This window comes from Carcharodon carcharias, chromosome 10 (assembly GCF_017639515.1).
Source record: "Carcharodon carcharias isolate sCarCar2 chromosome 10, sCarCar2.pri, whole genome shotgun sequence".
Lineage (NCBI taxonomy): Eukaryota > Metazoa > Chordata > Chondrichthyes > Lamniformes > Lamnidae > Carcharodon > Carcharodon carcharias.
In genome coordinates this window covers 60,752,418-60,767,445 of record NC_054476.1, presented here as the reverse complement: position 1 = coordinate 60,767,445, position 15,028 = coordinate 60,752,418, and the positions used below count along the sequence as shown (strand labels likewise).

Genomic DNA, 15,028 nt, shown 5'->3' with positions numbered 1-15,028 from the left:
TGTCCTAGAATATCACTGTCACTTGCAGAACCTTAACTCAAGTTAATCTTTTAGACATCAATCTACCATTTCTCTTCTCCCTCTCTTGTAGATGAAAGAGGGAGGATGGTAGGGGAAGAGTGTGTGAAAATTGGCTAGGAAAATAAGCCAATGCTAGTTTTATTTATTAGCTGTGTTGATTATATCCATTTTACCATGACCTATCTTAGCTTATTTTTTCGTGTTGCCCTAAGAAAATACAAATACAGTGTATCTTGAGGATATCCAAGTCTTCTCTTTTCAAAATGTATTCTTTTGAGCTGCATTATTTTTCTCATTGTGCTAATCTGTTACTGAAGGAGTTCACACCTAGCCTACCCTTGCAATGAAAACAATGCTATCATTACTGTAATGCCAGTGTTCCAGCGATAGTTTGGACACTGCCATTCAAATAAATACTTCAAAAATGTGATGTGTCGTATTCTACTATGTCAACACATGGTCTCTAATTTGCCAATATCAAGATGCAATTGGAAAACATCCACCTAACGTCATTCAATACAGAAAAACTTATTCAAGATGAAATTCAAGTGAATGATACCAGTTTAGTTTGGGGCAGGAGACTGCTAATATCTCAACACACTTACCAGATAAATAGTATAACCACCTCAATAACATTATCTATTTAGCACCAATCTTTTACAGAGATACAAAAGGAGCTTACAGACCTTTTTTTGGATAATCTCAACTGCCATATTCAGCTCCATTTAATTAAACACTAAAAGAAGAGATATTACAAGATAATATGATAAACTATGTAATAAAAATTTATTGTACAGAATATCAATTATATTTAATGCACTATACTGGCATTCTCAAAAACTTACAAAATGTATTTCATTATACCAGTTTTTTTTTAAACTGTGATCTTTAACCTTGTCATTAGCACATCAGTGCCCTATTTGGTTTTAAAAAAATATTGTGCTCAAAGTGATGGAAAAATGCCTTTCCATTTTAGGCACCCACTGTCAGCATCAAGCATATCTAGAGGAGGTATGACACGGTCGGGTGCAGAGCAAAGCTCTCTAAACTGCTGCAACAATGCATCTTCCTTCTGTTTCAACCACAGAAGAGCACCCTGACTGCACAAAGCTGAGAAAGTAGGACCCGTGGACAAAATTAAAATGGTGAAAATTAAATTTAAAATTGTTTGGAACAATTTCCTTGCTCAAAAATGCAATGGTTTGGAATAAGCTGCTAGATAGCATAAAGGAGACAAAAAACTTAGGATGTTCAAAGTCTATTTTGTTGCTATAATTGAGAGTCAGTGATGAGCTTCAATAAGCTGAACAGTCCTGTGATCTTTTGATATTATTACATTTCCCACTTCAAGCATTTTGGGGTTTCACTGAGTGCAACTGCAAATATAACATGAAATTGGAAAGAGTTTTGTACACTAAGCTCATGTACAGCCAGCAGACAGGGGACACATTTGTCCCATGAGTTTGGGCTGAACTTGAATGTGGATGCAAGAGATAAAGAGGCAGTCACCAATCCCCTTAAGCAAAAATGAAAACTGGAGAAAAAACTAATTTTACATTAATCAGAGGTGGCCAGTAGAAAGTTGAATAATTGGTGTATTTTTAAGACACAAAAAGGTTTTGCCCTTAAACTTGAAATGTGAAAACCATTAACATTATACACAATACTCTGAAGCAACCAAGGTCCTTGGCTCACAATTAAAATTAATGGAATACATAAAATTAAAGAACAAATTCACTTAATTCACAATATCATCTTATCTAATGCATCAGATCCAGGGACTGAAAAAAAACATTTGGCGATACACAATACAATTATGTAAAATTATTCCTGTTATCAGCACAACTTATTCAAATGCTAATTTATATCTGTTACTGAATTGGTCAGCCTACTGAGTTCCATAGTTTACAAAGTAAATTCTTTACTTTAGTGCATATTACTTTTGGATTTTGTATATAAATAGAATAAATAAATTTCTTGTGATTTTTTCAATGAACTAAAGCTGTTGTTTCTTAGCTTTCATCTTCTTCCTTCTTAGTTCTTCTTCCTCTTTTCTCATTTCTTCTGCGTCCTCTATTATACCCAACTGCAAGCTGCAGGGGATAAAAAAAGTCAAGTTTTTACAAATGACACAAAACTTTGAAAAAACTAAGACCATCCACTTCCTGTTTCCATCTACCAGGTCCTCCAGCATGCCCACTGTTAAGGGCAAAGATAATGAACAGACAGCTTAATGTTACCAGTTTGCAATTCTTAAATCTCAAATACTACATTAAAACAAGTTGCCAATATTGAGAAAACAGTTTCTTCAGCTGATCATCACAATAAGCTTCTTAGAACAATGTTCAGGTTACACATCACCCTCATCAGCTTTCCTGTAGTATAGCCCATTCTCCTTATACGGCTTTACAAAGAACAATTTTTGTTTTAATATGAAGTCTGAATAAAATGTGTGAAATTTAACTGAGTTCAGTGATGGAACTATCATGTGAATTAGAAGGTTGTGGGTCCCAAGCTTCATTCCAGAGCCCAAACACATAATTTGGCGAGTTCAGAATAAAGAAGAAGAAAAAAAGGGAAAAAATGAGAAGCCTGAACAACCTGATACCTGAAAGGATGGTGCAAGCAATGACTGTCAAAAGGATAAACACTTGAAAAGAAAAAAGTTGCAAAGCTATGGGGAAACCAACAGAGTGGGGCTAAATGAATAGCTCAAAGAGTAGCTCAAGCATGATGGAGCAAATGGTCTCTTTCAGTGCTGTAGGATCCTGCAATTCTATGACCATACAGTACAGCACTGAGGATTGCTGGGCTGTCAGATGTGCTGTGTTTTGAATGAGGTGCTAAATCAAGATCCTATGATATTATTCAATGAGCAGGGCAAATCCCCTCATGTTTGGCCAAATTGGCTACTGCGTTTGTCTACAAACAGCAATTATATGTCAAAATAATTCACTAACTATGAAGCATTTCAGGATGTCGCAAGGAAATGTGTAAATGCAGGTTTGTTTGTTCTTAAAAATTAAAATCAGTTTTCAAAAGGCACCATATATATTTTGTTACAGTGTCTTTCAATGCTTGGCGCCATGATGCTGAGTTCACATCCCAGATACTGGGTTGCAGATCTTTGTCAAGCAGGGATGTAATTCTACCACAGTCCACCCTAACCCCTTTGCCCACCCACCTTTCCACACACAGAAGGGGAAAGGATTAGTCCCTGTGACACAATGTTGCTCTGCTGGTGGACATGAGAAACATCAGCAGAAACTTGAGAACAGGTTGCCGAGGAGCCCACTCAAACACATTGTACAACAGGAAACTAGAAAGAAAATAAAGGAATTGCATTTAAGATGACCTTTTAAGAAACCCAATTAAGTATTAAATTTGGGTCCAACATCCTTGTTAACTCACTTCTTATATATGAAGTAAAAATGAATACCTCAGGTTCTCAAAAAGTCTATTAATCAATGTAAGAGGTGGTGTAGCACTAAGACAATCCTCCCTATTTCTGTGCTGAATCAGCTAGGCTGGCAGTGGGGTGTTACAGTGAGTTTTGGGATTAGGAAGACACAGATTAGCAATAGCTCTAACTGCTTTTTAGTCATCTGCTGAAATTGTGGGGTCATTGTCCTTCTTCATGACTGTCAAATAATCTCTTAAAGTTTACACATTAACAACAGCTACTTGAGCAAGCTATAAAAGGGCAACCAGCATTGAATGGAGGTCTGTACTAACAAGAAGCCAATGGCTCAAGGGGAAAGAAAAACATTGCCAAGGCAAAAGCATGTCCCATTTTAGTTGCAAAATATACTGTGAAACAACATGTGTACTTTTTGCACCTAAACACATGGATGCATCCTTATTTGTAACTAGTGATATCACACTTGTGTAAATGCTACACCACTTGGAAGACTTAGAAACCTGTGAAGTACAAACTTATACACTATTTATTATCTAAAATCACCATCAGCACAGCTCCAGATAAGATCTGGAGGTGCACCAACACCAAATTTTACCTTTTGGCTTCTTCCTTCTGCTGTTCTTTCCAGCTACTCTCCATGTATCGCAGAGCATAGTCACTTTCATCCTTGTACCTGCAACACAAAACAATGCTCAATAATCTCATAGGGACCCATTTCATCAGAAGTAAATCTCTGAGCTATAGAATATGGCTTTTATAAATGTCTTTACATTATCATAAAATTTAGTTTTTGCTTTATTACTGCTTGTGCTGCAGTATGAAATACTTTCGATTTGGAACAAAATGGGAAGCATTCGATTTCAAACACACCCACATCAAATGCTCACTAAAGCGCCCTCTTATCTTCCCTGAATGTGCCAGATCCATCTACTGAACTACACGAGCCATTCTGGGGCTTCTATGATAGATAATGCCAAATAATGCCAGCTTTAGGGGTACATTCACTGTGAGCTGGGTTTGAGATGGTCTGGACTATTTCCAATAAAAGTCAGTATATCCAATGAGCAATTCTATGGATTTGAAGCAGGGATCTTTAGATGAAAGATTATTTAACCCCTTATACCTCCCAGTTGCTTTGGCATCATATTTTTGGCTCACACAAAAGCATAAACGAATTAACATCATCAGTGAGATATTCGAAAGTTGATTATATGTGCCTGCTGAATTCGCTGAGTAAAAATTGAATGTCTGTTCTTATGCTTCTCTCTTTCTCCCTATTAGGCAATGTCTTACTAAATTATCCATAAAACTAACAAATTTTAGTGAATTATCATCCACTGACCACCAGTAAATCTGAAACTGGAAATTTATGTAAAAAAGCTACCACAGAAGCATCCTACTTGGGGTATTGTTTTTCACCTTTACCACTCATTAGGTTCATTAAGAGTATCAAGCTGGACAGTTAACATCATAACCGTGGTGCAGTACTCTTATTAGAGCGGAGAAAAGAGTCCGTTTCATACTGAAAGAGGAAGAGCTTACTCATACTACTCAGCCGGAATGAAACCCTTGTATAGGCACAATGTTATAAACTATTCCCATTTCATTATCAAGAATAAGCACTGCAACCATTAGAATAAAATTGATACCTAGCTTGTCGAGGTAGTGGAAAGAAGTGGCAAGAAAAACAAAAATAAAAAATAGAAATGGACGAGGACAAGTTATTGCTAAACCTGGTAGTGATTTCCATGATGCAGCAAATCAAATCCGTTGGGGTTGGGGTAACTTCATACGGTGCACTCTGGTGATGGCTGAAGAGGTCAGTCAAGCCACAAGTGTCACATACGAAGTGGTTATCAAGTGTCATTGTGGGTTGCTGTTTTCAGTGGTGGTGCCTGTTGCCAAGCTGCTATAGCCACTGATTGTCATGATGGCACATGCCAGCCCATAGATAATGACATAATTTCCCTCTGTCATTGGCTGCTGTCTTCCAGGTGAGACACTAGGTTTAGGGCCTTCATGCCACACTTGCAAACATTCCCGAAACTGAGCTTCCGGAGCTGGCTACCTCGCCAAACATAAAATCCTTGGGTATACATCAGCCTTCCATCCTGTGAACATGTCCAAGCCAGCAAAGTCGTCTCTGCTTGATTAGTTCTAACATACTTGGGAAACTTGCCTTTTAAAAGACAGCCGCAATCATGGCTTTGTCTTTCTATGAGATGTCCCGAATGCACCGCAAACAAAATGAAAATTGTTCAGTTTCCTTTCTTGATGACTAAGTCATCAATGTTTCACAGCCACACAAGCCTCATAAACCATTTAGACTTTTATTACACTGCACAAATGTTTTAGCAACTACCCTGATTCGGTGTGTGTTGTGGATGCCCAGCTCTGATTTGCACACTGGGCTCTTATCTTGCCAGAGTTATTTCAGGCAGAACTCGTGCACTAACTATTATTGTGAAGGGGAGCTTCCTAATTTTCAGCTCTGCTTGAGACTTGTTAAGTTTGCACTCTCATAGTTTATACTAAGCAGCTTATTTATAGATAGCCAGTCAAGGTCCCAGATATGCATTGTTCAGTAGGATGAAACAAAAAAATACTCTTGTAAACAATATTTAATAGAGTACTTGTGCTCAGGTACTAATGCAGAGTAATTTAAAGGCAAAGCTTCCTCCATCAAGTACTTAAGACCTTGCTTTCCTGTTTCCAACGCTTCTCTATGGCATTCTGCAGCATATTAAATATTACCATTTTGACAACATTCATCTGTGTAGCCTCTCGAAAGGATTATCAATCTGTGCCAAGCCTGGCTAGCTTGCAGCAATAGATCCTTACCCGCTAGGAACTGGACTGAAACTATCCCTAGTCATTTCCAGTATGATCCTTATATCATGAGAAAATCAACTTTCATTCCTTAGTCTGCATGGGCTTGAAAAGGAGCAACGTGCTAAATTGATGCATAGTTCAATGTCTTCAGTTTAAAAAGGACGCAGAGAGCGGCAGGGACTTCAGTTTAACTTCGGGAGAGAGAGGTTAAAACAGAGAGACTCAAGTAGCAGTAAGGGTAAAATAAAAGCAAGGGTCCATATTCTATTTAATTAAGATATGTCCGGGGAGCTCATCCTGCACCATATGGGAAATCCTAGAAGCTCCTGGCGATCTGGATGACCATGTGTGCAGGAGGTGCTTCCGACTGGAGCAACTCGGGATCTGAGTTTTGGAGCTCGAGTGGCAGCTGGGGCACCATGGTGCATTCACAAGGCTGAGAGGTAAGTGGATAGCATGTTTCAGGATGTGGTCACTCTGCAGCTTAAGGAACTGCAAGCAGAGAGGGAATGGGTGACTGCCAGAGAGAAGAAGGGGACCAGGCAGGTAGCGAGGGAATCCTGAGTGCATCTCACTCGCAAACCGTTTTTTTGGCCTTGGGATATGGTGAGAATGACAGTTCCTCTGTGGAGCCCAGCCAGAGACGAGGCCATGGCACTGTGTGGGGGGGGGGGGGGGGGGGGGGGGGGAGGTGTCCAGCTGCTCAGGGTGGGAGGAAGAGATGTAGAAGGGCAATATTGGTAGGAGTTTCGTTAGTGAGGGAGTAGACAGGCACTTCTGCGGCTGTAGACATGACTCCAGGATGGTATGTTGCCTCCTGGGTGCCTGGGTCAAGGATGTCACGGAACAGCTGCAGGGCATTCTGAAGGGGGGGTGGGGTGGTGAACAGCCAGAGGTCATGGTCCATGTTGGGACCAATGACATAGGAAGAATGGGAAATGAGGTCCTGCAAGCAGACTTTAGGGAGTTAGGTAGGAAATTGAAAAGCGGGACTTCAAAGATAGTAATCTCCAGATTACTCCTGGTACCACGCAGTTGTGAGTATAGGAACAGAAGGATAGAGCAGATGAATGCGTGGCTGGACAGATGGTGCAGAAGGGAGGGTTTTAGATTCCTGGGGCATTGGGACCATTTCTGGGGGAGGTGGGACCTGTACAAGTTGGACGGATTACATCTGAACAGGAACAAGGCCAACATCCTCGCAGGGAGATTTGCCAATGCTGTTGAGGCGGATTTAAACTAAATTGGCAGGGTGATGTGATCCTGAAAAGTAGTTCAGAGGGGAGAGAAACTGAGATGGAATTAAAAGTTAAAATGCTAGTGAGTGAGTCTGGAAGGCAGAGGAAACATAGGCTAAATAAGAAAGAAATGAGTTTAGCAAGGCTAAATGGGTGCAAGGAGCAACCATTTTAATGCAAGGAGCCTGAGGAATAAGACAGGCGGGCTGCAGGCACAGAGAGGTACATGGGAGCATGAAATCATAGCTATGACCGAGACTTGGTTAAAGGAAGGGCAGGATTGGCAGCTCAACATTCCTGATATTCCTGGTTTATAGGGTATTCAGGCAAAACAGAGAGGGCGATGGAAGTGGGGGCGGGAGAGGTCGCAATACTGATCAAGGAATTAATTATAGCAGTGAGGACGGACAATATCTTGGAAGGATCATCAAATGAGGCCATTTGGGTAGAAGTAAAAACACAAAAGGAGCAAACATGCTGTTGGGTGGGTACTATAGGCCCCCAAACAGTCAGGGAGTGATAGAGGATCAAATATGCAATCAAATTTCAACGGTATAAGAATAATAAGGCAGTAATAGTAGGGGATTTTAACTACCCAAAGATTAACTGCGATAGGTTTAGTGTGCAAGGCAGGGAGGGAACAAAATTCTTAACTTTCATCCAGGAGAACTTTTTTAGCCATTTCGTAGAAAGCCCAACAAGGGAGGGGGCAGTGCTGGACCTAATATTCAGAAATGAGCCTGCCAGGTGGAAGGCGTACCAGTAGCGGAGCATTTTGGAGATAGTGACCATAACTCAATTAGATTTAGGACAGTTATGGAAAAGGATAAGGTTGGGCCAGGAATAAAAGTTCTAAACTGGTGAAAGGCTAATTTTACTAAGATGAAATACGATTTGGCCCAAGTGGACTGGGAGCAGCTACTTGCAGGTAAAACTGTGTCAGAGCAGTGGGAGGCATTCAAGGAAGAAATAGCGAGAGTACAGGGCAAATATGTTCCTGTACGGACAAAAGGGGGGACCAAGTCCAGAGAACCCTGGATGTCAAGGGACATAAAGGTTAGGATTAAGAAAAAAAGAGAAGCTTATGGCAGATACCAAGGGTTCAATACAGCAAGGTCTCTAAGGAGTGTAAAAAGTGCAGGGGGGAATTTAAAAAGGAAATTAGGAAAACTAAGAGAGTGCATGAGAACAGCATTGGTGGGTAGAATAAAGGAAAACCCAAAGGGGTTTTTTAAATATATAAAGAACAAGAGAATAACTAGGGAAAGAGTAGGTCCAATTCGGGACCATAGAGGTAATCTGTGTGTGGACCCAGAAGACTTGGGTACAGTCCTCAATGAATACTTTGCGTCGGTCTTCACAATGGAAAAGGACGATGCAGTATAGACATCAGGGTAGAGGACTGTGAAATATTAGAGGAAGTCAACAGAGAGAGGAGGTACTAGTGAGTTTAGTGGCCTTAAAAGTGAATAAATCCACAGGCCGGGATGAGATGTATTTCAGGCTGTTGAGAGAGGCAAGGGAAGAGATATTGGGGCCCTGGCAGTAATTTTCAAATCCTCTCTGGCCACAGGCGGGGTGCTAGAGGACTGGAGAGCTGCTAACATTGTCCCATTATTTAAAAAAAGGAGGGAGGGATAGACTGGGAAATTACAGGCCAATCAGTCTAACCTCAGTGGTGGGAAGTTACTAGAAAATAATTCTGAGGGACAGAATACGTCTGCACTTGGAGAGACAAGGATTAACCAGGGATAGACAGCATGGGTTTGTTGAGGGAAGTTCATGTTTGACAAATTTGATTGAATTTTTTGAGGAGGTAACCAGAAGTATTGATGAGGGTATTGCATTTGATGTGGTCTACATGGACTTTGGCTTTTGATAAGGTCCCTCATGGATGATTGGTCAAGAGAGTAAGAGCCCATGGGATCCAAGGCAAAATGGCACGTTGGATCCAAAATTGGCTGGAAGGCAGGAAGCAAAGGGTGATGGTAGAGGGGTATTTCTGTGACTAGACGTCTGTTTCTAGTGGGGTTACACAGGGCTCGTGCTAGGGCCCTTGCTGTTTGTGGTGTACATAAAATGATTTGGACTTAAATGTAGGGGGTACGATCAAGGAGTTCACAAAGGACATGAAAATGTTTAGGGTGGTAAACAGTGAGGAGGATAGCCGTAAACTGCAGGGGGATTATCAATGGACTGGTCAGGTGGACAGGGCAGTGGCAAACGGAATTCAACCTGGAAAAGTGTCAGGTAGTGCGCTTGGGGAGGGCTAACACGGCAAAGGATTATACTATGAAGGGTAGGACCCTGGAAGTACAGAAGATCAGAGGGGCCTTGGTGTGCATATCCACAGGTCTCTGAGGGTAGCAGGACAGGTAGATAAGGTGGTTAAGAAGGCATATGGGATACTTGTAAAAGACAAGAGCAGGGAGGTTATGCTGGAACTGTATAAAATGCTGGTTTGGCCACAACTGGTCATCACATTATAGGAAGGACCTGATTGCACTGGAGAAGGTGCAGAAGAGATTTATCATGATGCTGCCTGGGTTAGAGGGCACTATGAGGAAAAACTGGATAGGCTGGGGTTGTTTTCCTTGGAGAGAGGGGGCCTGATAGAGGTGTGTAAGATTATGAGCGGCATAGATAGGGTGGATAGGAAGGCATTTTTTTCCATTAGTAGAGGGGTCAATAACCTGGGGGCACAGAGTTAAGATAAGAGGTAGAAGGCTAAGAGGGGAGTTGAGAAATATTTTCACCTAGAGGGTGGTGGGAGACTAGAACTCTGCCTGAAAGGGTGGTCGAGTCAGAAACTCTCGTAACATTTAGATATTCACTTGTGTTGCCAAAGACTCCAGGGCTATGGGCTAAGCATCAGAAAATGGGATTAGTGTTGTTAGATCTTTGCTGACTGATGCGGACATGATGGGCTGAATGGCCTCCTCCTGTGTTGTAAACATCTATGAGCCTATAACAGAGTTTAAAAATAAGAGGTCTCCATTCAAGACAGAGACAAGAAGAAATTCTCTCTGAGGCTCATGAATCTTTGGAAAACTCTCTTCTCCTGAGAGCAGTGGAGGCAGGGTTAATGAATATTTTTAAGGCAGAGGTTGATAGATTCTTGACTAACGAGGGAGTCAAAGATAGTAGTAGGTGGAATGTGGAGTTGAAGCCACAGTCAGATCAGCCACGATCTTACTGAATGGCAGAGCAGGCTTGAGGGGCTGAATGATCTCCACCTGCTCCTGTTTCTTACATTTGTATGTAAATTAAAACGACTACATTCAGAAAGACAAAAGCCTTATGTTTCCACAAAGTATTGGTAATTTGCTGCACGACAATGGAAATGGTCAAGTCACAATTCTGCTTATATTGCACCAAAACCAGAGAATGAAACAGGGAACTATGAACGCAACTTGGCAGAATAAAAAACTTATGAATTCCCCCTTTCAAAAACCACAATAATTGTGCTGCTTCAGGAAAAGGAATATGGCCAGCTGCTTCATCAACACGTGGTTTCCAAAGCACCACAAGTCAGATCAGGTTATACTAGACAATTTAGCTTTTCTCATTTTCTTCTCTCTCCTGCTGAAGGCATTGTTTCAGAGCACAATTTCATAGCATTGGCAACTTGATAACTTCTCAACCAGGTGTCCACTTTTCATGCATTAACCCGAGCATTGACATGTTAATCAACTGTCGAGGTCATCAGCGTTAAGGCCAATTCTACCAGCTGCCATCCACATATACTTCCCAGGAGTCATAGAACAGCAGCACTCGGGAGAGGAGTCCATGGTAAATTTTTCCTTCTCACTAGCCCAGGAATGCAAAGGTTAACTGTAGCATTCTAATTATTGCAATGTGGAGACCAGGTAACTCAGCACAGGTCAGGAGTCAAGACAAGCAACCTTCTGGTCCGGAAGGGTTAGTGCTATAGCATGCAATGCCTTTACCTGCCAAACGACAGAATATATGAACAGGAGTAGGATATTCAGCCCTTCAAGCCTGTTTTAACATTCAATTAGATCATAACAGATATGTATCTCAACTCCATTCACCTGCCTTAGTTCCATATATCTTAATGTCCTTACCTGAAAAAAAAATCACTGAGTTTTGAAATTTTCAACTGAGCTGGTCTCAATAGCTTTATTCGGAACAGAGTTCCAGATTAACTACCTTTTGTATGAGAAACTGCTTCTTGACATTATCCTGAACGGCCTATTTCTAATTTTAAGGTTATGGCTCCTTGTTCTAGATTCCCCCATATAAGGAGACACAAAATCATTTCTCTTTCTATAAACATAGTCCACAATACAGACAAAGCAACTCATCACAACAGATTCGCCTTACTTTCTGCGGTCATATCCAAAAATTGCCTTGATGTGTTTTGAGATTTCATCTTGCGATTCTCCAGCATCGTCAATGAAATCATCCATTTCCGAATCATATTCATCCTCATCATCCTCCAGCCTCCGTTTATAGGATATAGGCATAAGTGGCCTTGCAGGAGCTACTGAGGCAAGAAACAGAAGTAATTGTAACATTACAATGCTTGCATTGACAATGTCAGTTAATGAACTCAGAGCAGGTCGCACAGCGCCAATTCAGACAGGGTTCAGGTCTGTCTGATCCTTAAATACAGCCTCCCAATAAATTCCATATGAAGCCGTACCATTTTAGAATGAAGATATTACAATCACCACTCAAGTTTTCAATTTAACATTTCTTTTAACTGGTGCTAAGAATCAGTTCAGAACACACAAAGCAAGCAAAAGAATTGTCATCTGAACTCTGGATTCGATATTTTCTGTAAAACTCTTGGCAACCTCGGGCTTCCCCGCAGTCCATAATTAATCTCCTCTTTAACAAGAGCCCTAGCTGACCATTTGACTGTAGAAGGCATCAATATCTAAGCCAAATTCTTCTCTCACCCAACACTAATTAGCACTACCCAGTTGTGCTGACTCGGATTGCTATTAGAGTGGGAATCCTAGCAGATTTTTCCACTGCTCAGCCCAAGGACATAGTAACCAAATTGCAGTGCCCAAATATTAATTTGGCAGAGATTAGTTAATAAAGAAAATAAACTGAATCTGGGATCTTCTGGCCTGTGCAACCTGGAAAATAATGGTGACTTTACCCATAATCCACTGCAGGAACTTTAATGGTTCATAAGCCAAAAAATTGCCTTGCAGCCATTGTATTGAGGAATCACATATATATTGTGTCTTATTTGAAATTGTGTTTTCTAGATATTTTCTCAAATTACTGGTCCATAAGAGACCTCACCCAAATTAAATCTTGAAAGCAATATTTATTTTACTACTGCAAGTTTCTAGTAGTTCTGTTGTGCTCTCTTTCAGCAGAGAATGTATCCATTTTCTTTAGCAGCAAAAATCTAATTCACTAGTGTGTAAAAGTCTGAACAGGTGAGGGGTGACACACACAGAATTGGTTCATTCAGTGTGAAGATTCGTGGTAGTTCTTAGTGGGAATATTTATTTCAACTTACGTGGCCATGGATGCTACACTGTAAACAGCTAGACAGACAAGAAAGCTTAGACGTAGCTTGGAGGGGGGATATACCATTTGCCAGGGGTCTGTTTTCTTTTTCCCCATCATGTCCCAAGCGATTAGACACTACATAAAACGCAAATTCTTTCCTTTTTACAATATTTGACATTATCTTTATGTAGTACCTGACGGGCGCGCCATTGGTCTGTACCCTGGTGGTGATCTCATATTGCTCATCTGTCCATTGCTGGGCCGTGATGGGAAGTTCTTTGAAGATATTGTTTCTGCTACTACAGTACATTTGGGCTTTGGCACTCCAACTCCACTTCCAGGTCTTCCTGAAGAATTTCTGGGCCGTACCGGTCCAGAACCAGCCGGCCGTACTGACCCAGAACTGGCTGGCCGTATTGATGCAGAGGCACTCAAGCTTTTTGATTGCACAGACCCAGAGTTACTTGCATTCTTTTGCCTTGGAGGGCCTGAATTGCTCGTATCTTTTGGTTGCGGGGGAAATAAACTTACTGAACTGCTGGGACGAGAAACCCCAGAACTGACCAGACCCCGAGATCTCTGTTGGCCCAAGTTGCTCAATCGTGGTTGATCTGAACTGCTTGGTTGTGTTTGGCTCAAGCCACTGGAACTTTTGGATCGTTCAGGAGCTGAGCTGCTTGCATTTTTGGAGTGCAATGGATTTGAACCACCTGTCCTTTCATGTCTTGTGGAGGAACTATCATTTTTCTTGGATGAAGTAGACTGATCTGTTCTTTTCTGGCTGTTTTTTGAAGACAATGCAGAATGGGTTCCATTTGATCCAGGTTTCAGTCCTTTGTTTGGTGTCTGGGAGCTATTTCCAGATTTTGCTGAGCTGTTTAGTACAGTTTTCCCACCATTGTTACTGGAGTTTTTGGAGGCGGAATGTCCAACTCCTACTGAAGATCTGGACTTTTCCTGTATAGGTGCTTTGTAAGACACTGAAGATGGAGGTTTTTCACTAGATGAAGTTTTCGGCTTCTTGTTAATTCCATGAACCGATGTCGTTGAGCTACTCTCTCTGGATGAAGCAAGTTTCTCTCCTGAGCCTCGCACTAATTTTGTGCTTTTACTGTCTTTAGTTGAAGACTCTTTCTTGGATGAGCTAGCTGGATGTGAAAATGTGACCTCTTTCTCAGATTTCCTTCTGTCATTCTGTTTTTGTCGTTTGCGCTCTAAAAATTCAATTTCTTTCAGTTCCTCTGCTGTGTATAGCTTCTCCTCTACTTTTTTTATTGGCTTAAGCTCCACTGGCTCAAACTGTTTCTTTTCAGCCAGTTTTAGGAGATCTGAGAAGTTCATGGGTGCTGATGGTGGTTTTTTCGGAGCTTTATGTTTTTTAACCTCTCTACACAATTGTTCAGGTTCTTTATTTGATATCTCAGGTTCCCTGCACAGTCTCTTAGGTTCCTTACTTGGTATCTCAGGCTCTCTGTGTTGACGTTTAAGCCGTTTAACTGGTATCTCAGGCTCTGTGTGTTGCCGTTTAACTAGTATCTCAGGCTCTGTGTGTTGCCGTTTAACTGGTCTCTCAGGCTCTGTGTGTTGCCGTTTAACTGGTCTCTCATCCCAATGTTCTCCAAACTCGTCAGAATCCTCTACCTCAGATATTTCATCCTCAACCTGTGCCCCACCATAGTAATAATCTTCATCATTACTGTCATCCATTGTTTGGTCCTTTCCCTCATCATCAGAAGTTTTCTTTTTGCTTTTCTGTTCCACAGGAGTACCATCATAACCTCTGAAATTGTCTTTTGTCCGGGTAGCCATCGCTCTCGCCTTACGATCATGTTTTAATGCAACTCGTTTTGCAATCAGCTCTGCCTTCCTCCGCCTTTCTTCTAGATCTACATTAAAAAATGATTAAAAGTTTAAAGTTGGCCCTTAAACATAATGTAGTACTAAGCAGTAAGAGATAGTTTTGTCTACCTACTTGTTCATGAAAAACATCTCTCTGATGCTATTCAATTAACAG

At 41.2% G+C, this 15,028-nt stretch overlaps 1 protein-coding gene across 4 annotated transcripts in view; it reads right to left on the bottom strand.

The window, feature by feature from the left end:
* Positions 1-783: 783 nt before the first annotated feature.
* The window catches only part of spty2d1 (SPT2 chromatin protein domain containing 1), a 29,113-nt gene continuing 14,868 nt past the window's right edge, over positions 784-15,028 (bottom strand). For 3 of the 4 annotated variants that reach the window (XM_041197862.1, XM_041197864.1, XM_041197865.1), the window contains 4 exons: positions 13,209-14,900; positions 11,860-12,022; positions 4,038-4,115; positions 784-2,114 (listed from right to left, as the gene is read on the bottom strand). In XM_041197862.1, the coding sequence (XP_041053796.1) occupies positions 2,018-2,114; positions 4,038-4,115; positions 11,860-12,022; positions 13,209-14,900 (2,030 nt within the window). In that variant the 3' untranslated portion in view covers positions 784-2,017. The remainder of the gene's footprint in view (positions 2,115-4,037; positions 4,116-11,859; positions 12,023-13,208; positions 14,901-15,028) is intronic. The other variant, XM_041197863.1, reaches the window with a different exon arrangement.